This window comes from Pseudonaja textilis, chromosome 1 (assembly GCF_049901715.1).
Source record: "Pseudonaja textilis isolate UNSWEBS1 chromosome 1, rPseTex1.2, whole genome shotgun sequence".
NCBI lineage: Eukaryota > Metazoa > Chordata > Lepidosauria > Squamata > Elapidae > Pseudonaja > Pseudonaja textilis.
Window position 1 is genome coordinate 235,859,928 of NC_141990.1, and position 22,688 is coordinate 235,882,615.

At 35.1% G+C, this 22,688-nt stretch overlaps 1 protein-coding gene across 1 annotated transcript in view; it reads left to right on the forward strand.

The window, feature by feature from the left end:
• The window catches only part of KCNQ1 (potassium voltage-gated channel subfamily Q member 1), a 378,292-nt gene that overhangs the window by 98,540 nt on the left and 257,064 nt on the right, over window positions 1-22,688 (forward strand). Inside the window, exons 6-12 of the mRNA XM_026706550.2 lie at window positions 1,371-1,511; window positions 8,844-8,954; window positions 10,250-10,345; window positions 10,755-10,883; window positions 12,926-13,070; window positions 15,282-15,338; window positions 16,323-16,443. Of these exons, the coding sequence (XP_026562335.1) occupies window positions 1,371-1,511; window positions 8,844-8,954; window positions 10,250-10,345; window positions 10,755-10,883; window positions 12,926-13,070; window positions 15,282-15,338; window positions 16,323-16,443 (800 nt within the window). The remainder of the gene's footprint in view (window positions 1-1,370; window positions 1,512-8,843; window positions 8,955-10,249; window positions 10,346-10,754; window positions 10,884-12,925; window positions 13,071-15,281; window positions 15,339-16,322; window positions 16,444-22,688) is intronic.

Sequence of the window (22,688 nt, forward strand, 5' to 3'; positions counted from 1 at the left end):
TTCTGCCTCCCAAGTCTCAGCTGATCGGCTGGGTCTTTTGTTGCCCTGCACAGGAGAACAGAGCTGGAAAACAGGTTAGTGGAATGGGGAGAGAATGGAGATTTTACAGTATCCTTCCCTTGGAGTCGAGTGGGAATGGAGATTTTAGAGTATCTTTCCCCTGCCATGCCCACCAAGCCAAGCCACGTCCACCAAGCCATGCCCACAGAACTGGTAGTAAAAAAATTTTGAATCTCACCACTGATTAGATACAATCATTTTGAAATGCAAAATATTTTGATAAATTTTATTAAAAAGTTTTTTGATAAATCAGGAAGCAGTTCCTATATTTTTTAAAAAAAATATTTCAAAGCTCTTCCAACTGCCAATGACTAGATCTGACTTTAAAGTAATTTCTACTTCTGTCTTATATAACATGCTACATACTGTATACCTTGAGTAAAAGATATGTGCTTTTCCAACCAGAAGTGTTGTTTTATTCACATGCAGATTTAATCAATGAATTAACACTCATATAATTAAGTGTTCTTTAATTGAATGTCAGGTTTAGTTGTTACATTTGTTACAATTCAACACTATAGTTTGTTGAAATTCAAGTTTCATCCATGCCTATTTCCATGATGCTTTTCACAATTAGTCTTAATCAGCAAATGTTGTTTACTCCGCATGCTAACCTAGGATCATTTTGCTTAGCAAACATTTTGTTTCAATTTGAGGAATAGATTGAAGCCAATAAATAAAATGAGGATGATAACTTTCAAAATTATGTAGAATTTATAAGATTTTTTTTTCATCTAATATTGATATGAATTAATTTAAATTTAAGCTTCCTTCAGCACAAATTAGAAACTTTTCACATGGAGGGCTTTTAGATTGAGCTGTTAGCTTTTCAGAATTAGGCTTTCTGCCGCTTAAAATTTCCTCTGTCTGGATGTTACTAAAATAGTACTACTGGAAAATAATAAGCCCACTGAAGTATGAACTTGGGGATCAAGTATTATTTTTTCAAAATGGCTTCTGAAGACAGCAGAATTCCCTAAATCCATGATGGTGAACTTATGGCACACATGGCAGAAGTGGTACGCAGAGCTATTTCTGCCAGCATGCAAGCCGTCGCCCCAGCTCAGTTCCACTGCGCATGTGTGTGCCAGCCAGCTGATTGTCAAGTATCTGCCACGCAAGCGCATGGGGAGGAGCATGGGGAGGTCACGCGCACATGCACAGGAGTGTGGGGGGCGCGTGTGCATTGCATTGGGTGCATGCACACATGCGTATGCATGTGCACACTTTCAGCACGGGATGATGAAAAGGTTAACCATCAGCCCTATATGATTAATTATTCACTAATTGATTCTTTTTTGTTCTTTCAGGAATTGATAACTACTCTGTATATTGGCTTTCTGGGCTTGATTTTTTCTTCATATTTTGTGTATTTGGCTGAAAAAGATGCTGTGAATGACTCGGGCGATCATGAATTTAGCAGCTATGCTGATGCACTTTGGTGGGGAGTAGTAAGTATAAAAGCATCAAATGTGATATGCTATATATTTAATATAGGAAATATGTCACTTTAAATTATTGGAAGAAAAAGTAAATTGTTTTCTTATTTGGACAGTTGTGTCTAAACTATAATTTCATGATAGATTCAGGTTTTTTAGTGCTTGCTTCCATCTATTAAGGCTACAAATAGCTTAAAATAGAAGAGTGCAGATTCCTAAACTATGAATCTGATGGATCACCCAAACTAGTTTCAATGGGAAGCTTTTGTTTCTACAACCACAACTAATTGTGTTATTTGAAAATGGATATTTTAGTTTTTGTGTTAAACTATTAAATTATTTAAAACAGTTGTCCAATCACATTTCAGATTAACCACAGTTGAGGGTTCAGACAGAACACTCAAATAGAAAGTTCCATTGTCATATCATCATGGTGACCCTTGACCAAGGAAGCAACATTCATGTAGCATCTCATTAATCCAAAAGAAGAACTTAAATTATAGAATCTCAAAAACTAAATAAAAAAATGTCATTTTAATTTGTTAATGAAAAATAAGAAACCTGTCAAGATGAGGCTTCTTAGAGGTGTTTAAATTTTCTTTTCATGCATTCTGTAAGACTAATGGACTAAGGCTTTGCTTAAGAGTTAAAGCTGAAATGCCCATCTGTTCCTCATTTGCCATATTTTGAACAGCTCCCTATTTCTTTCCCAGCATTTGACAATATGCTCCTCCTGTATTAATTCATGGATATCTGCAAAGTTCTCCCCTTTGTTTAAAAGAACCAACTCTTTGCTAATCCCCAGAAGATGGAGAGACGGGGGTCATCTAACTTTATATCTGTCTAGGAGTTATGTCTCAGAAGAGCAGTGGGACTCAGCCTGCATCCTGACATGCAAGCTTCCTTCGCAACAATTGTTTATCTTCACCTTTTTAAATGCTACCTTTTTAAATAAATAATTCAAGGCAACACACTTAATGTTCCTTCCTCCTCCTATTTTCCCCACAATATCAACCCTGTGAGGTGAATTGAACTGAGACAGTCACTGGCTCAAAATCACTCAGCCAATTCTTGCCTAAGATGCCACTAGAACTCACAATCTCCTGGTTTCTAGTAGACAAATTGAAACTTAGTATTTGTATTAACGAAAAATAATTCCATTGTCAGCCCATCTAATCTTTTAATTTCTATCTAAAATAAATATGTAATATTCATGACTGCAGCAATATTTGAGGGCTCAGAGGAATTAATATCACTCTACTGGACTTATATCAGTACTGATTTGTGTTCTGAACAAATATATCAGTGTACAGTTCCTGAACTATTTCCTTTGATTCTCTGCAATTTCTGTTTTATCTAGTTTTCATTCAGGGCAGTTCTAACAACTTTCAACTGGCATCATGCAGGTTTATATTAACCCTGCAAATCATCAGGTTTCATAGTATAGTATAGTATAGTATAGTATAGTATAGTATAGAATAGAATAGAATAGAATAGAATAGAATAGAATAGAATAGAATAGAATAGAATAGAATAGAATAGAATAGAATAGAATAGAATTCTTTATTGGCCAAGGTTGATTGGACACACAAGGAAATTGTCTTGCATCATTAACCTGTCTTCTCCTCTCTTTCCATGTCCTACCTGCCTCCTCACAATTAACATCCTTTATCAGTCAAGTCACTGTGCAGCTCAGGAAAGCTTACACCTTTTAATAAAATGTGTTCGCTGGAAAAGCTGCTACCAGGCTGCCTCTGATTTTGGTGAATTGGTTAATATTTAATAAACCACATCTCTAGTTATCCCAACTTAAGAAGATACCTGAATAGCAGTGATCATCTATCAACAAGAGCATAAGATATTAATTAAACAACATAATTCTTTTGTTTACAAATCACTCCTTTCTCTTGTCAGGCTTTGTTTGGGCTGTCATTGTTCTTTGTGATTTGTGTTCTTGTAACTTTCAACTCTAACCAGCTTTTGTGAGGCAGTGATATCATCAAAGTTTCAGCATTGCCAGATGCTTGGCCCTAAGCTTGCTGGGAGAGCAAGAACAGTGTTCTGTACATAATAGTGCTGTAAAACTATCCAGCTGATCAAACAAAGCTATTCAAACATTGCCTCCTCTTTTAGTATGTTACAATTCCAGTTCTGAAATAGCATAGACATGTGTAAAGAGAATAAATAACTTCTTACATATAAACCTCTTCTGTTTTGTAAAGAAAATTTGATTGCAGATATATATTGGACCTACTTGACAGATAACAAACAGATAGCCTTTGTATTGTAATGGTTCCATTTATTGAAGTTTTTAATTGAAAACAAAATGACTGATTTTTTTTTCTGCTTTGAAAGAATCCATCCCTCAAATACTTTAATAAAACCTTTTCTCAGAAATGCTCAAACTGGCATGTAACTGGTCAGTGTTATAAATAAAAGACTGAACCAGAGGTAACTTTTATTTGATACAAGAATAATCATCAACAACATAACTTTTATTACAATCACTGACCAGAATTCTATATGTAGTCAAATAATTGAAAAACAGTTTTATTTTGACTAAAATAACACAACATAAAATTATAGCTAAGTCATTGAGGCAATCACAGCAACAATTATAACATGATTTAATTGTGTTCAAGGAAATGATAGTGGTCTGGTGTATTAAACTAATTCTACATAAAATACTTCAGAATTGCCTGGTACTTTGCCCAGAATTTGAGTTATAAAGCAGGCCCTTCATCTTTATCGAGTAAGCAGTATAAAATAATATGAGGTATGGATATAATAAATTCTTCTCTGCAAGAGATGATCTTGTGTTTGTTGATTGTTTCATATTTGCTCTCAAGAACAGCTGTCAGGAAAACATTAAAATATGCTAATGTTGGTGCTTTTTGAAATTTAGAGTTAGTTACTTGATTTTGGCTGGCCTTATGTTGGAAGACATATCCTTCTGGGTTGAGTTCCAAGTGGGGAAAAAGACACTGGAAAAATGGAGGCTGTTTGGAAGGTTTAATGGTGGACAGGACCACATGGCCTGGAGCTCCAGAGTGAAAAGGAAGGATGATCACATGCTTCAAGTTGAAGGAAGAGATCAAAAAGGGCTGAGGTGCTGAGAGTGCCTGGGTTTTATAATTGTTGTTGGGATTTGAATTGGAGTTTGTATTCTGATTGGTTGTCAGACTCCCATGAGGCCATGCAGGGGCAACTCTGTAGGCTGTCCTGAGTTCCAGGCTTGGTTGAGCCTTGCTGGATGATGATGCACTGAAAAAGGCTTTTGGCAATTGCTATAGCTTTACCTGGAGATCTTTGTTATGTAAAGTATTCTGGCCCAGGCCTTAATGGCCCACCCATTAACAAAGGTGGGGATGAGTTTCTGTTTCTGAGGTGAGTTTCTACTCTTTTTAGAAGAAATATTCTGCCTTTTTAATATTTCCTAGGATATTTCAATTTTCTAGGAGAGGTGTGGGTGCTAACTTCCTACACTTAAAAGAGGGAGGAACACTTTCTGGATAGAGCAGATCAATCCAGTTTGGCTTTATATTTATATTTTATATTTTTTATAAATATAAAATATTTATATTTTATACTTAAGTACAGTTAGTACCGATTATCAGAATTACCGCTCTGGAAAGTCTATAGTGTTGCAATTTTGTACTGTATTTCTGAAAAATACAGTAACTTTAACCCCTGGGCAGCAGTACAAGCAGTGTGCCCATCTTTAAACCTTCTCCTGCACCACATTAGTCATATATTTGAAATATAGTCCTTAAAAATTTGGACTGAATCCTTTCCGAAGGATGGTCACAACTGAGCATCAAACAGAAGCTGTATGCTTTAATGCTGTTGGTCTATGCTGTACCATTCTGAAGAAGTAGAAAATAGTATACCTACCATTATATTATATTTGGTATAAAATGATGAAAGACTATGCCCAAATGTTTAAAGAACTATATTTTTGTCTGGCTTTATAACCAATAGGTATGGTCTCTACGTCACTTTGCAGAAATTAAAATTTTGTTTTTATTACAGTTGATCTCAAGTTCTTCTTCAGAATAGTAAGCATCTAGAGCAAGGGTGTCAAACTCAAGGCCCACGGGCCAAATCTGGCCCATGAGGTGCTTAGGTCTTGCCTGTGGATCTGACCTGGAAACAGCGAAGAACTGGCCCACAGCGCCTCTGCCAGCAAAAATGGAGTTTGGGAAGGCCACGCGGAGCCCTCCCAAGCTCCATTTTTGATGGCAAAGGGTTGTAGGAGGCTGTCACAGCTAAAAACAGAGCTTGGGAGCCTGTTTCCACTGGCAGATTGCTCGGGCCACCACAGGCACCCCTGACATGAGTGATGTCAAGCTGACCATGCCCACCTTGGCCATGCCCCCCAACCCCCAACCCCAAGGTCAAATAAAACCCTAATGCGGCCCTCAATGAAATCAAGTTTGACATCCCTGATCTAGAATCCACAGAGTTCATTTTAGTTCAGTTGATATTGTCACTATATCATCTGCATATAATAAGGCTGCAAAATGCCCATTAGCTAATTTTGGGGGATAATCCTGTAAATTAGTCCTCTAAAGATGGTTGATGTATGAATAAAAGATCAGGGGAACCTTATTTGTAAGTTGTTCTGTTCCTTTTCTTTGTTAATCCATAGTGTTAAAAGTATTTTCCATGAAAGTACATATTTAAACAATATTTCAGTGCAGGTTCAAATGAACATTTCGAAAATATTTTCTCACAAAATTTGTTATGTCCTACATAAACATCCCGAGTATTGCAAATAAATATTTGAATGAATTTAAAGAATTATTTCAGTCATTAAATTGATTTACGCTATTTACACCAGAGATAGTTCCATCCCTAGCTTGTTTGCCTACTTTTCCTGTTATTGTATAAATCTCCCCTACAGCATTTTTCACCTGGACTGGGATTCCTTTGTATACATGTCTTTCCATAAAGTAAAATAAACCCAAAATGATTGGATTGGAGCTGGCACAGTTTTTTTCTATAGAGATGAGTAGACTTTGGGCAGGATGCCCTGAGACTTCATGCGTTGTAAAGTTTTCCAAGTCATGAAGGCTTCAATTAATGCTTTGAATTTACAGCATGTTAACATGAGCTCTTTTGTAATTTCATTTCCTATGCACTTTTCTTTCTCCTAAATTAAGGTTCTCCCATACATGATAATGTAATAATAGGTTTCTTTCTTACCCCACAGATGCATGAGGTTGTGGGGATACACAAATAACTGACATAACAGCTGTCTAAACATTTTAATGTACAAATTAGATACCAGCACCCAACTTTGATTAGTTGGGTTACTTATTTTGGTTACTACACTTGGCCTGGAAATCTAAAAGAGTTTATTGAGATGGAATGTTGAGCTATTTTAGGGAAATGTTAAGAGGACTGGGATAGGATTCAAGAAATTAGTTTTTATGTGGTCATTTGGCTGAAAAACCTATTGCTCCTTTATGCTGCACTGCATATTGGGAGGACATTAATCTGTCTTCCTAGATTTTTATGCTGCTTGGTAGCATAATAATAAATAAATGCCATCATAAATTTATAGTGCTAACGCAGAAAAAAGATAAAAATGAGAATGGAATATGAATGGAATATGTAGTATAGGAACACTACATGAGGAAAAATCATGATACGGCCTGGAAATGTGAACTCTGTTAGTATCATGATAAGTATAATTATAACTACAAGTATTTATGTCTGCTGAATATCTAGAATTTTATTTTGTAGTAGCCCATAAATATTGGAAAATATTTATGAATTTTTAAGGAGAGGGGTATTGGCTTTGTTTAGCTATTAAACAGTCCTGTGCATACCTACTTAGTTTGCAGATTTCCATTCTCCTTGCTTCTGCCCATCTAGGAGGAATCATTCTGGTATGTTTCCTTCTGCTTTTTGTTAACCATGGCGACCCCAGATCATCAGATTTGTGAATTGCAGTTACTTTTTATAAAACCAAACCACAATTTGAAGATGATCTGTTTTAAAACTGAGGAAATAATAGCTTCCAGATACTTTATATGGATCACATAGAAGGAAAGGATGGAATGCATAAGCCCAGGAAGTAGGTAGGCTTGTTCACATATTATTAAAACCACATTATTATGATGTTGAAATATGATTGTATGGAGGCTTTCATTGTACTGGAAGGTATGTTCTGAATTCTATTATAGAAACTGGCAATTCAACTTTCCTAAATTCCTTGAATGTGAAACACTAAAATACATGGAGCTGTGTATGATAGATCCATCTATAGAATAGAATAGAATAGAATAGAATAGAATAGAATAGAATAGAATAGAATAGAATAGAATAGAATAGAATAGAATAGAATAACAAGAGTTTGAAGGGATCTTGGAGGTCTTCTAGTCCAGCTCCCTGATCAAGCAGGAGAACCTAAACTATTTCTGATAAATCACTGAATTATGAACTTTGAAAGAAGGATTTTAAAAGACTAATGGAAGTTGTTTGTCATGTCTAATCTGCTCCAGTATGTGTACTAGCCGTTTAGCATTGCTTGAAGGCAAAATACATGACATCATCTTCTCACCACCATTACCAGCCCATCAGGAAGGCAACTTCTACTTCTCTTTTTCTGCTGCATATTAACATTTTCTGACTTGAGATGGTGCAAGTGGTGATTTTCATCTGCGTGCTGTGTAGGCAAATACCTCGATTCTACCTGATTACTGTCCTCTGTGGCAGGAAGACCTCTTCAGAGTTCTAGTCCCACTTTTGGCCATCTGTGTGACTTTGGACCAGTCATTTTCTCTCTCAGCCCAACCTACCTCACAGGATTGTTACTATAGGGAAAATAGGAGGAGTATTTGGTATGTGTGCCACCTTGAGTTATTTATAAAAATAGTAAAGTGAGCATAATTTTGTGAAATTCTGTTTAAAAGATTAAAAATTAACAATTAAATTGAAGTGAAATTATTTTTGTAAAATTATGGTTTTTTTTAGTGAGCTAAAACTGACCATTTCAGTCACTTTATTCCTGTAGTCCAGCACTATAGTGCTGTAAGAAGCAAAATGACTGGACGAACAAGACAGATGCTGTCTGAACTTAGACAGTCTTACAAGCTTATTAATTAATTTGCATATATAGGAATATCCTAAAATACATTTTTTTCTGAAGAAAAAAGTACCATTGCATACTTCAAGGTAAATTAGCTATAAAATACTTCTAATTTCTTATCAATAAAAACATTTATAATGTTTATAAAATATATAGTTCATAATACATAAATATACTTTAGAAAATTTGAAATATTAATAAAGCTAGATGACCTCAGGGTAATCATATTTATTTCTTGATTTCAGGTAACTGTTACAACCATTGGTTATGGAGACAAGGTGCCTCAAACGTGGATAGGAAAAACTATTGCATCTTGCTTTTCTGTATTTGCAATATCATTTTTTGCCTTGCCTGCAGTAAGTTGTTTATATTAGTCCAAACTTTTTTTAGTTGTACATACATATATTAGGATTGATTTTTATTAGCTCCTATGTAATGTAATATTAACTAAACATTAATTTTATCTACTTCTTTTACATTGCACTGAACTGAATACAGCTTACAAGAGGTGAAGATTTGTTATATTGACTGCCTGCCATAAGTTATATTGACTGCCTGCAAAAACTAAAATATTAATTGTAAAAACAAAATAAGGAATAATGTTGATTTAGATTTAGGTTGTTGCCCAACTCCAAAATGACCCTGGGCAGGTTACATGAGTTAAAGAGAGGGAAAAAAACAGGAAACATAAAGGCAATAATAAACATTATATCAGTAAAACATGCTGTTACAATTATCGCTTCAAACTTTTCTGAGCATTTGGTTTGATATACCTAGATCTGTATTTAAGTATGCTGTGATTTCCCTGCAATCTTGTGTTCCATTATTGTCATATATACATGCATACATTCAAACATACACTTGTAATATAGATTAGAGATAGATAGATTCTGCAGTTGTTTTCTACCATCTTCATTTAATTTGATGGCAACATATGCTTTTGATAATTCTTAAGGAGGAAATACATTTAATATGTAAGGCTCTTGCACAATTAATCACAAGAAATAGGTTTAAAATTCCTTGAAGTATTCTGCTGTCTCCTTAGCTTATGTCACTTTATTTGATTCCTGAGGGGAGGATTTTCTGAGTGAACCTCCTGCGTGGAATTTGTTCAAAAAGGAAACTTAAGCCACTGAGAAGTTGAGGGTGATCAAGGAAATATGTTAGCAGCAGCAACAACAACAATTGTAATGTTTTGTTGCCATTTTGCAGCAATAATAATTCAAAGCGCTGCTAAAACCAGTTCAAAAAATCCTGATATTTATGTATTCATTTTGTTACCAACCCCAGAATGTCACAGATTTATTACTTAAATACATGTTAATATTCATATATGTAAAATATATTATGAACAGCAAGAATAAGATCTACTTTTTATGCTGTGAGTTTACATTATGCAACAATCTCTCGGTGCAATTCTTAAGTATGCAAATGCTAGAGAGTGTAAAATACTGAAAATATTCCACTTCAAATAGAACTAATTGGATATTTCAGGGATGATGCAGCTGTCAATAAAATGCCCAAATTCATTAAAATCTCAACCTTTGTTCCAAATTCCATGGTAGCTGAATTTACCACAAACCTTATATTTGAAATGGCGCTTATGTAACTGATTGATTGGTTTATTCTACTAATTTCCTCTGTTCCTCAGGGAATCCTTGGTTCTGGTTTTGCTCTGAAGGTACAACAGAAACAAAGGCAAAAGCATTTCAACCGACAAATTCCAGCAGCTGCTTCTCTCATTCAGGTGCCTAAATACTAGTTTTCTTACATGTGTTACAACTATTAAAAGGGTAGATTTGGTGTTTTTATGTCAAGCATTGCTCAGAAAGATTATTTTATTTTTCCAGTAATGATTCTGGGCTGATGATTTTTCAGTCTTCATGCAGTTTTCATTTGCAGCTATTGCAGAAGGAAGCATTTTTTTTTTAATTTGGACCTGTTCAATAACTAAATGTAAAGTATGCTCAGTAACTCATTGCTTCATAAGTGATACATATTTTTTCTTTTATCCCTCCACTCTTCTGCCTCTGTTTTGAAATTTCTACAATTCCTGGTTTATTTATATATCCATGCAACCTAGACAATATCCGAGAGATGCATATCTGTTTTCTTGCTAACTTTTATCTTTTGTGTGTTTTGAACAAATATTTTAGACAGCCTGGAGGTGCTACGCATCAGAAAACCCAGATTCTTCCACATGGAAAATATATATTAAAAAGCCTTCCAGAAATTATCACTTGTTGTCTCCTAGTCCTAAGCCAAAGAAAATAGCGATGGTGTCGGTAATGAATACCTTTTTGTTTTCATTTGACATTTTTGATTGAATAACTTAATATTTAAAGCTGGATGGAAATGAAGTTCTTTCTCATCAAATAGATGTATTGGTACAAAGCCTTGTTAAATATTTTGACCAGAAGTCTCTCCAAAATAAAACATCCATGCAGAAGATTTTTTTTTTCATGTAGTTTTAGTCTGGTACATGTGAGGCTGGTCAGCCTGCCTACCTGACATGACAAAATTGTGGAGAGTTGTGTTATCTTTTGTGGCCTCCTTCTCTGTTCAGTGCTTCAAAATACATAAAAACTCATCTTGTTTCAGTGACAAGGAGAACCCTGGGTGGGGGCAATTTTATCCTTCAAAAGATTTTCTTTAGGAGAATCTGCATCAAGCATATGCAGTTAGTGAAACTGTGAGGAATGGTAACAAATGGCGAACTCTTGTTTTACAATGTTTTGGAATATGGCTCAAGGGAATACAATACTCCTCCTGAAATATTTTGCTGTTTATTCCTTTCATGGAAGTGCCCTGAGTCCAGTAAATGGAGGTACAGTCTGAATATCTACATCTGAATACCACCTAAATGCATTTGTAATTGAGCCAGCATCTTGAAGTATATTCAGTAGAATATATTTCACAGGAATACAGGAACATAGTGGGGAAATTTCACTTCATTTGGACTCTTCCTAGAAGCTATCTCATGTTTTCAATAGAATATTTCTGGCAATGCAAAGCAATGAATCTGGAAACTTTTTAACAATATGCATAGTTAACAATTACAAAGTCCCAACAGACTTAGGAGATACTTTACATGATTTATGAAGTCTCTTCCACCCCATACTTTGGGTAAGGATAGGGGAAAATAATTTCTTTTTAAAGCTTTCTGTCTTGGCAAAGAATTATAATTAAATAGGTAGAGAGGAATTGTGTACATGGTGGTTCCCCACCACCACCAAATGTTCAAATAAAGTAATTCTGTTTTGTTTATTTATATGTGTGGTTTTAGCTCTAATTTAGTATCGATGTTTCCCATTTAGAAGTTTTTAGGTGAAAAAGATAAAATAAATCTGTTATATATATATCTTTTAAAAAAAGTTTCCAGAATGAAAACAGGATAGAGGCATTGGGTATCTAAATACTCTAAGATGGATTAAAGACAGCGCAAAATAAAGTAAAAATAGCTACTAGGAATCAAAGAACCAAACTAAAATGTTATGGTTCCTCGGTAACATTTATGAAACTCCGTATGTTACCTCCAGAGAATCATAGACTCATAGTGGGAAGGGACCTAAGGGCTCATCAGCCCCCTGCACGCTGCACTCCAAGTGCCTCAATAGGTTATTATTGATGATTTCACAGAATAACTCCTGAAACTCCCATCCAGTGGCAGAATTCAAATAATTACAACTGGCTCTCTGCCCTAATGATTTATTCCAACAACCAGTTCACCAAACTGCTCAGAGAGTTAGCAACCGGTTCTCCCAAAGTGGAGCAAACTGGCTGAATCCCATCGCTGCTCCCATCAGTTATCCAGAAGTTCAATGCCATTATTATTTCTCAGGAAATAATATTGAACTGGGTAAACAATTCCTTATTAAGGACATCTGAAGCAATTTAATTTTGTTATAGTAATGGATGGATGGATGGATGGAAGGAAGGAAGGAAGGAAGGAAGGAAGGAAGGAAGGAAGGAATAGTGAGTCAAGTCATCACCTCATTTAGATTTTATTAATGACTGTGATCATTTAATGTAAAAATATTAGAGTTTTCTGAATAATTGCACAGTGAAGATCCATGATAATAAATGCCAGTTTAAAGCAGAAATATGTGCCTTTTGAATTATAATGGTTAGAACATTTTACTCTTTATTTACTCTTTTATGATTGGAATAATCTCACTAGATTAAAGAAAATGGACGTTAAATTGTATAATATTCGCATATGTTGTAATTTCTCTAGTTTTTTCCTCTAATTTTAAATTATACTATGCTGATGATTTAAAGGATTGGGGTTTGTTTTTTAAAAGAATATTTGTTTCTGTTTTGTTAGGTAAAAAAGAAGAAAACCAAAGCAGAAAAGGATAATGGATCACTTTCTCCTGATAAGATTTTACCTGTTCCACAAATCACATTTGACCATGTGTTGGAAGATAGGAAAACTGATATTTTTCCTATGGATTCCTATGAAAATTCTGGTAAGACTTTCAGTTATTTTATTTGTTTACTAGAAGTAAAATGACCATCAAATTGGAAAGACTCATATTTCCATGTCTTAAAATAAGGAGTTACAATTTAAACCTGACCAAACCATGTTATTGACATCTGAGCCTTAAAATGTATATTGTAGCTGTAATAATGACTCCAACTCCGTACATCTTAAAGTCGCTAAGATAGAGAAACACTGGTCATAAATAATGTACGAATTCAATGTTATTATGTCATATATCATTTTCAGCATTTTTGTAACTGGTTGCAAATGAATATATTCATTTGCATATGAATATATTTTTCAGTTGCTTCCATTCTAATGCCAATGACTACAATTTTCTGTCTGTGTGATGATATAAAGATATAATTGTGTCTAAGGATATCAGATGGAAAAGTTTTATGGATCTGTGGTTTTAATAATCCCAGCATTAATCTACAAAAAACATATAATTTCTATTTAGGAAGTTGTTTTGGACAAGGGCCCCTATTTTTTTAAAAAAATGATTTAGCTTGTGAGAATTGATTAAATCTTTTTAAAATGGTCTCATCACTCAAATATTTGCATGTATTTAGATTCAACAAATTACAATATACATCTGCAATCCATTCCTCTCTGAAAATACATTTATACAATAATAGCTTGATTCTTTTTATTCGTTTTAGAACTAAGTATTTTAGAACAAAAAACTGTAGAAAATACTTTTTTAAAATTACATATTTATAATGCTGGTGTGTTGTATGTATATTTGCATGTGTGTGTGTATGTGTACACACACACATATACATATATATGTAATACACACTTGCTTCTTAGATTTGAACATTTGGACATTTTATATCTTTTTTTATTCAAAAACATATTTGACAAGTTCATGCAGATATATTGCAATTTTTAAAAACAAGGAATAGAAAACAACTATCTGTGAAAACAGCACATTTGAATATGTGTCAGGTTATAAGTTCACATCTAGTTCTGGATTTCTGAATAGATTATGCAAGCCAAAACATGTTAAAGCTTTCTTTCATTGCTTTCTGGGCACAACTGATACTAATCTTTATAATTGGGATTTATAATATTTAAAAGACAAGATGCTGACTCCAGTTTTGGACAAAAAATCTCCTTTTCTTCTGACATCTATTCTTTTCCCTCCCCTTCTCCCTGTCTTCTGTTCTCTTGAAACTCTTACAAGTATACAGGAGAAACAGGCATATTAAAATTTCTTGGTAAGTTAACGAAGCTCTCTTTACCTATAGCATGCTGGATTCTGAATCTTAACATTGCTTGCTATGATTTCCATACTCTCTCGCTACTTATTAACTTAGCATGAAGTGTAGGAAGCAAAATTGGCAACACTTGCCATCTTCCTATTCTTATAATTCACCTATTAAAAGAGGAAAACAGTTTATTTTTAAGATGACATTTTAATTGCCTTTCTCGTTCCCATAATTGTAAGAAGTAGGTAGGTCAGTTCAGTATGTTTATTCAGTGGCTAAGGATTCAGTGCTCTTGCACCAAAAATATTACCTAAAGAAGCAAAAGTCACATTTCCCCTTTCCAGTTCTGAAACTCACCAAGGAGACATGGGGGTCTAGATGCAGAGGGAGAATTATCTTCTACAGATTCCATCAATCGATTAAATTTCTTCAGCATAAGAAGAGCCCTGGATGCTATCGCTGCCTTTTTTTTTTTCTCTTAATTTTTTTATGTTAGAATGTTAATATTTGTAGACCATCCCAATAGCTCCTGTTCTGGATGGTGTACAACAAAGCAACTAAATATATCAGCATGCTACAAACATTAAAAAACCATCACCTCTCAGTCATCCAAGGTCAAAGGTCTGCTTGAACAGAGCCTTATGAAATGCAAGTGGGGGATAGATATGAAAGCTACTGCTGAGGCCTGCGATTGTATATCTCTCTTGATGTCTGGACAGAGGAACAGGGTTGTAGCACTGTTTATTAGAATATGCTGGGCAAGATTCTGTATTTTTATTTGGCACTTGTATAATACACAAATGACACCGTTGATGCATGTGTCTTACTAGCATTGTTTTAATTGAAATGATAATTTTAAAACCTTCTTTCTTGTATTCTTAATTGTGGCTTTGATACTGTAACAGGCTCCCTAGATCACTTTCTCCTTCTCTTGTTTCCCTGTTCTGTCCACTCCCTCTTGTCCTTTTCATCTGTTTATTCAGACCGACAGCATTCCTGGACATCCTTTACTGCAGAGCAACCATCTCCCAGTTCTCCAGGTAAACTCAGCTACTCTTTGCTTTCATTCTCTTGAACTGCCTGATTGAGAACCTGGAGGTTGGCATATTTAGATCCCCTAGCATGGAAATCATCTTGCACAGTCAAAATTATTCTTTGCACTACATATTTCAACCTAAGTGTTTCTGACAGATTACCTCTGAGAAAGTACATCTCTTAATAGAAAAAAAGATTGCTTACACTCTGCACAGGATCACATTAAAACCCGTATAGGCCCTAAATATTATCACATTGTGATAATAATCTAGTTGGTGAGGGTTATAACAAAATTGCCAGGCCCTATGCATCATCAGTTTTTTGGAAATCGGTCACAGTAAGCAATAAAGTTTAAGCAAGTGGTTAAGGCACTGGATTAGGAGTTTGTAAGCCCCAGACACAGTGTCTATTAGATGGACATGCCTCAAATTTATAAGATTTTTGAGAAAGAGTGCTATTGTTAAGAACATTTTAAATATATATAACGTGTTCTGTTCCTAAAGTATAACAAGTTGCTGGGCATATCCAATAATTTAATATATTACACAACCCCTAGTTTAAGTATATTTATACTTAATAATTTAAGGTGTTATGCTTTTATTTTTGTCATAAAATTCCACCTGTTAAGCTTGCTAATATCCACAATTGCTGAAGCAGAATACTGTATATCTTTTAAGGTTCATTCTACTTTTTTGCTTTTGTTTAATACATAGAGTTCTTATATCTAAAAGCACTGTTTCTATATTACCAAAGGGGAAAAATAGTTTACAAGGGCAGACATTTATACCATAATTCCAGAGCAAACCCCCCCCATGTTCTCCTTTTCTTTGTATGCACCTAGGCAGGGATATCATTTTCTTCTAATTATAAACTTACATTTGATTCTGCCTTTTAATTATTTTCTCTATATTCCTCGATATTTTACAGCTTTTAAAATGTTTTGTAGCCCTTAGATACAGATAACCTACTTGCCTCTTTTTCTTTTACAGTTAAAAGGAACTCTCCATTTTTAGAGCCACATACAGGACCCTTCATTAGAACAAACAGCTTTGCTGATGAACTTGACCTGGAAGGGGAGACTTTGCTGACTCCAATAACTCACATCTCACAGTAAGTCACAGAATCCTGAATAGCATTAACCCCTGATCAGAGTGCAAGCTAAAAGAAGATAAACTGTGATTGTTAGAACAAGGTTGTATAGAATTTCTCAGGTAGGTCTAATGGAACAAGCTTGAATTTTATCGTTGCCTATCCAACAAGTTGTGCAAAATTTATTTAGGATATTGCTTTTTAATGTGAAACTAATGTTTTGATTAGACAGAGCAAAAACGAACTGTGTTGCTTTTGGATGACATGTAATTAATATTGAACATGCATTCCTGCTGATTCACTAGGACAAACTAGTTAAATGGAATAGACTGAAATTATGTCTTTTCTGACATGTTACATAAGTTTTGTAATATTCAAAATCCTTTGGCCAAGGCTTTTGTCCTTTGTTGAATACAGTTTTATACAGATTTCTTTAACCTGTTGGGAGAGTTAAAAATTGGTATTGATTACAAATCATAATAAATGAATAAGAGGGGAACATATAGAAATTTGCCTTAGGTGTGAATATTGAATATTCTGCTCAACTTTAATGGAAGTCTCTAGGCTGCATTTGGCTAAACTGCCCTCTCTTACAATTTTGGATTGATCTTATTAACATCATAAATATATTCTTAGACTCTGAAAATATTACAGTGAATTAATTAATTATCTATCTGAATACAAAAAGAAAAGTGCAGATCTTGCATAGATTACACGTTTGCAATATAATACATACAGAAGTGGTTACTGATCACAAAATTCTACATAATGAAAGTTTCAGATACCATGAGTAACAATACAGTAGCATGGTTCTAAAGGCCTTGGTCAAGAAAGCTTTTTTATGGTCTGGTCTGAATATTCTTTCATTTAATTCTAATTCGTGTTCTGCTAAACTTCTGAAAACCAGCATTTCAAAATTAACAAGTGGCTTTCTTATACAATATTTTATGGACATATTCTAAAATGTCTCAGGGTATATATAATCCAAGCATCAGCTCAACCTGCATGCACCGGTTCACATGTCAAAGTCAGATCAAATGCAGCTTTGTACAGCTTGATCCATGCTGTATAAAAGGTGCATCACCCTGAATAATATTTTATAGGCCCAGCTGTATAACATTGTAAACTCTTGGTAGAAAGGAAGGCCTTTGCAGCTGGTAAGAATAATGTGCTGTTGAATTTTGGACTGCAGCACTGCATATAAATTAATATGTCCCATGGGCCTTGGAAATAAGCATGTATGAAAGAAACTGATTCCATAGCCACAAAGGTGTGCACAAGAGCTGCTGTGTGGATTGGAGGCATGCGCTCAGTCAAGAGTATCTGCAAACAGGTTTCACCTGAAAGCGTAAAATTACTTCTCCTTGACAGGCAATATAAATCAACTGACAACGATATTGATTACCTACTCCACCATTAGGAAACTTGCCTGGTATAAGTCAGATTAAGGAATGTGTTTAAAATATCTGTTTCCACTTAGTTTGAAAGGATTGATAAACTTGTGCAGTTCAAACTTGTCAATGGCACTGCAAGTACATCGGGTATCTGAGAAAATAAGGAACAGTAAACTGGCAGCAGCCTTGTGAAAATGTCACGATTTAAGAGGCCTCCAGAGTCCCTCTATTTCAAACCCGGTGTATTTATTCAGCATGTGGGCAGCATATTTGGAAAGGTGAAAGCAGAAGAATCTATGACATGATTCAATATACGACTACCGGTGCAAATGCGCAACAGTTTGTGAATGCGTTTTCCTGATTTTGGAATGTGGTATCAAGGAGAGGCTTTTGTTTATACTAATAGGTCTGTATTTCATTTCTGACCTCAGCTAGTTGCAACAATTGTTATCTAGATCTATGAAATTCACTTAACGAAGTTCTGCTATTATATTTTGCCCCCAAAATATTTTTCCAATTCACTATGTTGTATTACAGAGTGCAGGAATCTTCATTTTGTTGTAATGATTTGTTTTCAATTAAACATAAATAAATTTATCTCATGGAAATTTTATATAGACTTCACATGAATTTCATTAATAAGTAAAATAAATATCCATAAGCTTCTTTCCCAACATTTCTGGGTATAAGAGTCACTGGGGTATATAACTGGAAAGTGTTGCTTCTTCTTTGGAGGTAAAAATAAACGATACAGTACACATGACAGATAGTTAGCCTAGGCTGGGTGGTCTCAGAGCAGCTCAGTGACTAAGATTCCAGTAATATCATGTTCAAATCTGATGATTCCAGTAATGTCATGTTCAAATCTGCCTGGCAATTTTTCCCAAGTTTATTTCTCTTACAAAATACAAATTTCTTTTTCTCCATTGCTTTCAGATGCTTGAAAATTCCTTTCAAATGTCTCCTGGTGGAATTTTTGAGCTTCATTAATTGGTGGAAATGATAGAGACAGCTACTGTGGTAGTATTGTGGTTTTTCTATTGTTTAGCTTTTCATAACTCAAAACACACACTTCCCAATTTGAGAAAATACTTCTTCCCCCTCTCCCTCCCTTTTCTATCCTGCCCATCTCACCTAACGCTTTATGGGAAGTGCTCCATATAAGGTTTCTCCTTGGAATTTAACCAAAGTACGAGAACCAGGAAAACTGCAAGCTGCTAGAAAAATGATTGGGGAGATAGATGGTTGGTATACATATGTTTGCTGCTCTGCAAGTAAACAAAAGGAGTAATGTGGTTTTTCCTCTTAAAAGCAAATTCTATTTCAGCAAAATATATGAGAAATAAACGTAGGAAAAAATTGCACTGCTAGAATGCTCTTATCTGCTCCATGGTTTCCCTCTTGTACAAAGATTTTAAGGTGCAATCAAAGGGATATTATCTTAACTCTTCCCCCATGTAGTAAAATCAGAGAAAGCAAAAAAGAGATCCAATATTCTCTGTCAGATAATCCCCCAGATAATCCCACAAAATATGGTTCATTTTCATACTGCAGCTGCTAGAGCCTCCAGTATGGAAAACAAGCAATATAAATAAGAATTAAAAGTCATTATTTTGCCTTGCAAATATTCTTCTAAACATTCCTAAGAAGGAGTATGTATGAATTTATTTAAATGGGAAAGAAGAAGGGTATTTTTCCCCAATCATCTACAAATGCCCAAAGTCTAGTTGCATATGTAAATACTATGCTGGAGCTTCAGGAAATACAAGAGAGGGACGCCTATCTTTAGTATTCCTTGCCATTTGCATTTTTCCTGGCTATTTATCTCCTATGGTGGAGTGGTGCGCTGGCCTAGAGGTGGAGCTCTCGCCTCACAATCAGGAGGCTGTGAGTTCGATCCTAGCTAGAGGCAGATATTTTTCTCTCCAAGCCCAATGAGAATATATCTGCTGAACAAAACTACACATTGGTGACAGGAAGGGCATCCAGCCATTAAACAGTCTGCTAGCTCCATTCAGTTGCTCAGACTCCATCCTGCAAGGGATTAAGGGAACATTAAAAGAAGATGATGATTATATCTCCTGTAGTCTTCCTTTGTTGACTGTAAGTGAAAATGTGGGCATCTGCCAGGGAACAAATAATAAAATGGGTACAGTGTCATGATATAAAAGCTGCAATTTATGTATTTTCATCAGGTATTGGAACACTGGTACGTGATGGTGGTCATTTTGGAATTAGAAGTCATAGAATTACAGAGTTGGAAAGGGATCTTGGAGGTCATCTAGTCAAACCCCCTTATATCATTTCAGACAAATGGCTGTCCAGTCCATTCTTGAAAGCCACCAGAATTGTTGGGGATTGTTGCAGTGTAACTTGAGTGGAATGTGCCATGGTATACTGCATGGAGGGAATCATATTTTAATGCTTCCACAAAATAAATCTTATAAATAAATAGTTATGATAGATAGGTAAAGGATTATTCAGAGTACCTCTTCAGTCATGCTAAGTTTCAGTCTGTGATTAGAGTGGTTTTATTTGCTTCATTTACACAGGAGAATTTTCCAAAGGCTCTCTTCTCATAATTCAGGCTCATAATTCAGAAAATAATTCAGCATTCTAGGACCCAAACTCTTTATACTCTATATAAATGATCTTTGCGATCATCTTATAAGCAACTGTGTCCTCTTTGCGGATGATGTAAAACTATTCAACACCACTGACAATGCTACTGCTCTTCAAAGTGACCTTGATTAGGTGTCTGAATGGTCAAACATCTGGCAACTCCAAATCTCGACCAACAAATGCTCTGTCCTACACATTGGTAAAAAAAATCAGCACACCAAATACAAACTAGGCAGTTATGACCTCATTGATGACCCTCACTCTGTCAAGGACCTAGGAGTACTCATATCTAATGACCTAAGTGCCAGAGCTCACTGTAACAGCATTGCCAAAAAGGCATTAAGAGTTGTAAATCTAATCTTATGAAGCTTTTCCTCTGGAAATATTGAATTGCTAACTAGGACAAACAAAACCTTTGCTAGACCAATACTCGAATACAGCCCATCTGTCTGGAATCCGCACTGTATATCAGACATTAATACAATTGAGCGAGTCCAGAAGTATTTCACGAGAAGAGTACTACACTCCTCTGCTCGCAACAGAATACCCTATATCACCAGACTTGAAATTTTAGGCTTGGACAATCTTGAACTACGCTGCCTACAGTTGGACTTAAGCGTAGTACATAAAACTATCTGCTACAATGTCCTACCAGTCAATGACTACTTCAGCTTCAACCGCAACAATACAAGAGCACACAACAGATACAAACTCAATGTTAACAGCTCCAAACTTGATTGCAGAAAGTACAACTTCAGCAACAGAGTAGTCAATGCCTGGAATGCACTATCTGACTCTGTTGTTACATCCTCAAACCCCCACTCCTTTAACCTTAAACTATCCACTATTGATCTCACCCCATTCCTAAGAGGTCTGTAAGGGGCGTGCATAAGTGCACTATTGTGCCTCCCGTCCCTGTCCTATTGTCCCCATTTAATCGTACCTATTTTCTGTATTCTTACTCATGTTTATACCTATACCTATTATTTTGTAAGCGATTGACAAATCAAGTAAACAAAATAATAAATAAAACAGATATTTATTTTTGAAAACAAAAGATTTGAGTTAAACACCCTTGCTAAAATAATGTTCTTCATATTTTTTCACAGATGTTTTTTGAATTGTTTTTCGCAGCCCACTCTCATTATTAGTTACGGAAATGATACATTTTCAGATAATAGGATATATATGTTATTTTATGTGGAAAATTCATGACTGGTAACCCATTTCTGCAATGTTGCCTCTCCAAAATATAATGTGTCCATGACAGTGCCAAGATTTATTTTTATTTATATTTATTTATACTTAATATTTCTAAATTGTCCAAAGGGGACTATCTTTTTACTTTTTTTTTTTTACCTTTTGCTATGTTTAAATTTTCAAATGAAGCAAATTTGGGGAATGGATTGATTTCCTGTATGGCTTGGGGACTGGTTATCTATGGGAGTGCCTCCTCCTAATGGAATATTTTGTCCAAGATTTGTATGCTAAAAGTTTCCATCCCTGATGAGATGTTGTGGTGCTCCAAAGTGAGAATTTTCTGTTAGGCTTTTCTCTTAAGGCATCAAGATGAAGGCAATTCTCTCCCTCTTGATTGGCAGGGGATGTGCAGTAAAAAGTGTTATTGTGGGTGTTTATATTTTCAGCTTGGGTATATGTTTTTATTAGTCTTATGTAATATGATGATGGGGATGCAGTATAGGCCTCATAAGTTGCTTAGATTTATTTGAAAGGAGTGATATAAAATGCATAATTGTTGCACTTTTCAACATTTATTGGTATTTAAGGGTCAGTAGCCTGTCTGTCACATCTGTTATTTTGAGACAGTGCTTGAATTTAAAAAGTACATGGTGCTCAGAGCAAACATTTGTACTTATCTGTGTACTAGGATCCTTGTTTGCACTGACTGGATAGCTCATATTGTAAATGATTCTTGCTTTTATCTTCCTCTCTTATTTCTAAAGGTCTTGTAAAGTCTGAGCAAATACGGCTTATTCACTTTCAAGTGGTCAGATATAATGACTGACCTGCTGTCCCCAGCACTCTGTTTACATTGCAACTAACAACATTGAAATTGTGATTTGAATACAGACAACTTTATCATTCATTGGCCATAAGGATTTGCAAGTATGAAGCAGGCAGGCACCCAGCCAAAGATCACGCAGGAGGAAGTGGCATGCTCTCCCATCATATGTTCAAATGCTTTAAGGGCAGTTTAATTTTATCCTCTTTTTTGTTTAGTTGTATTTT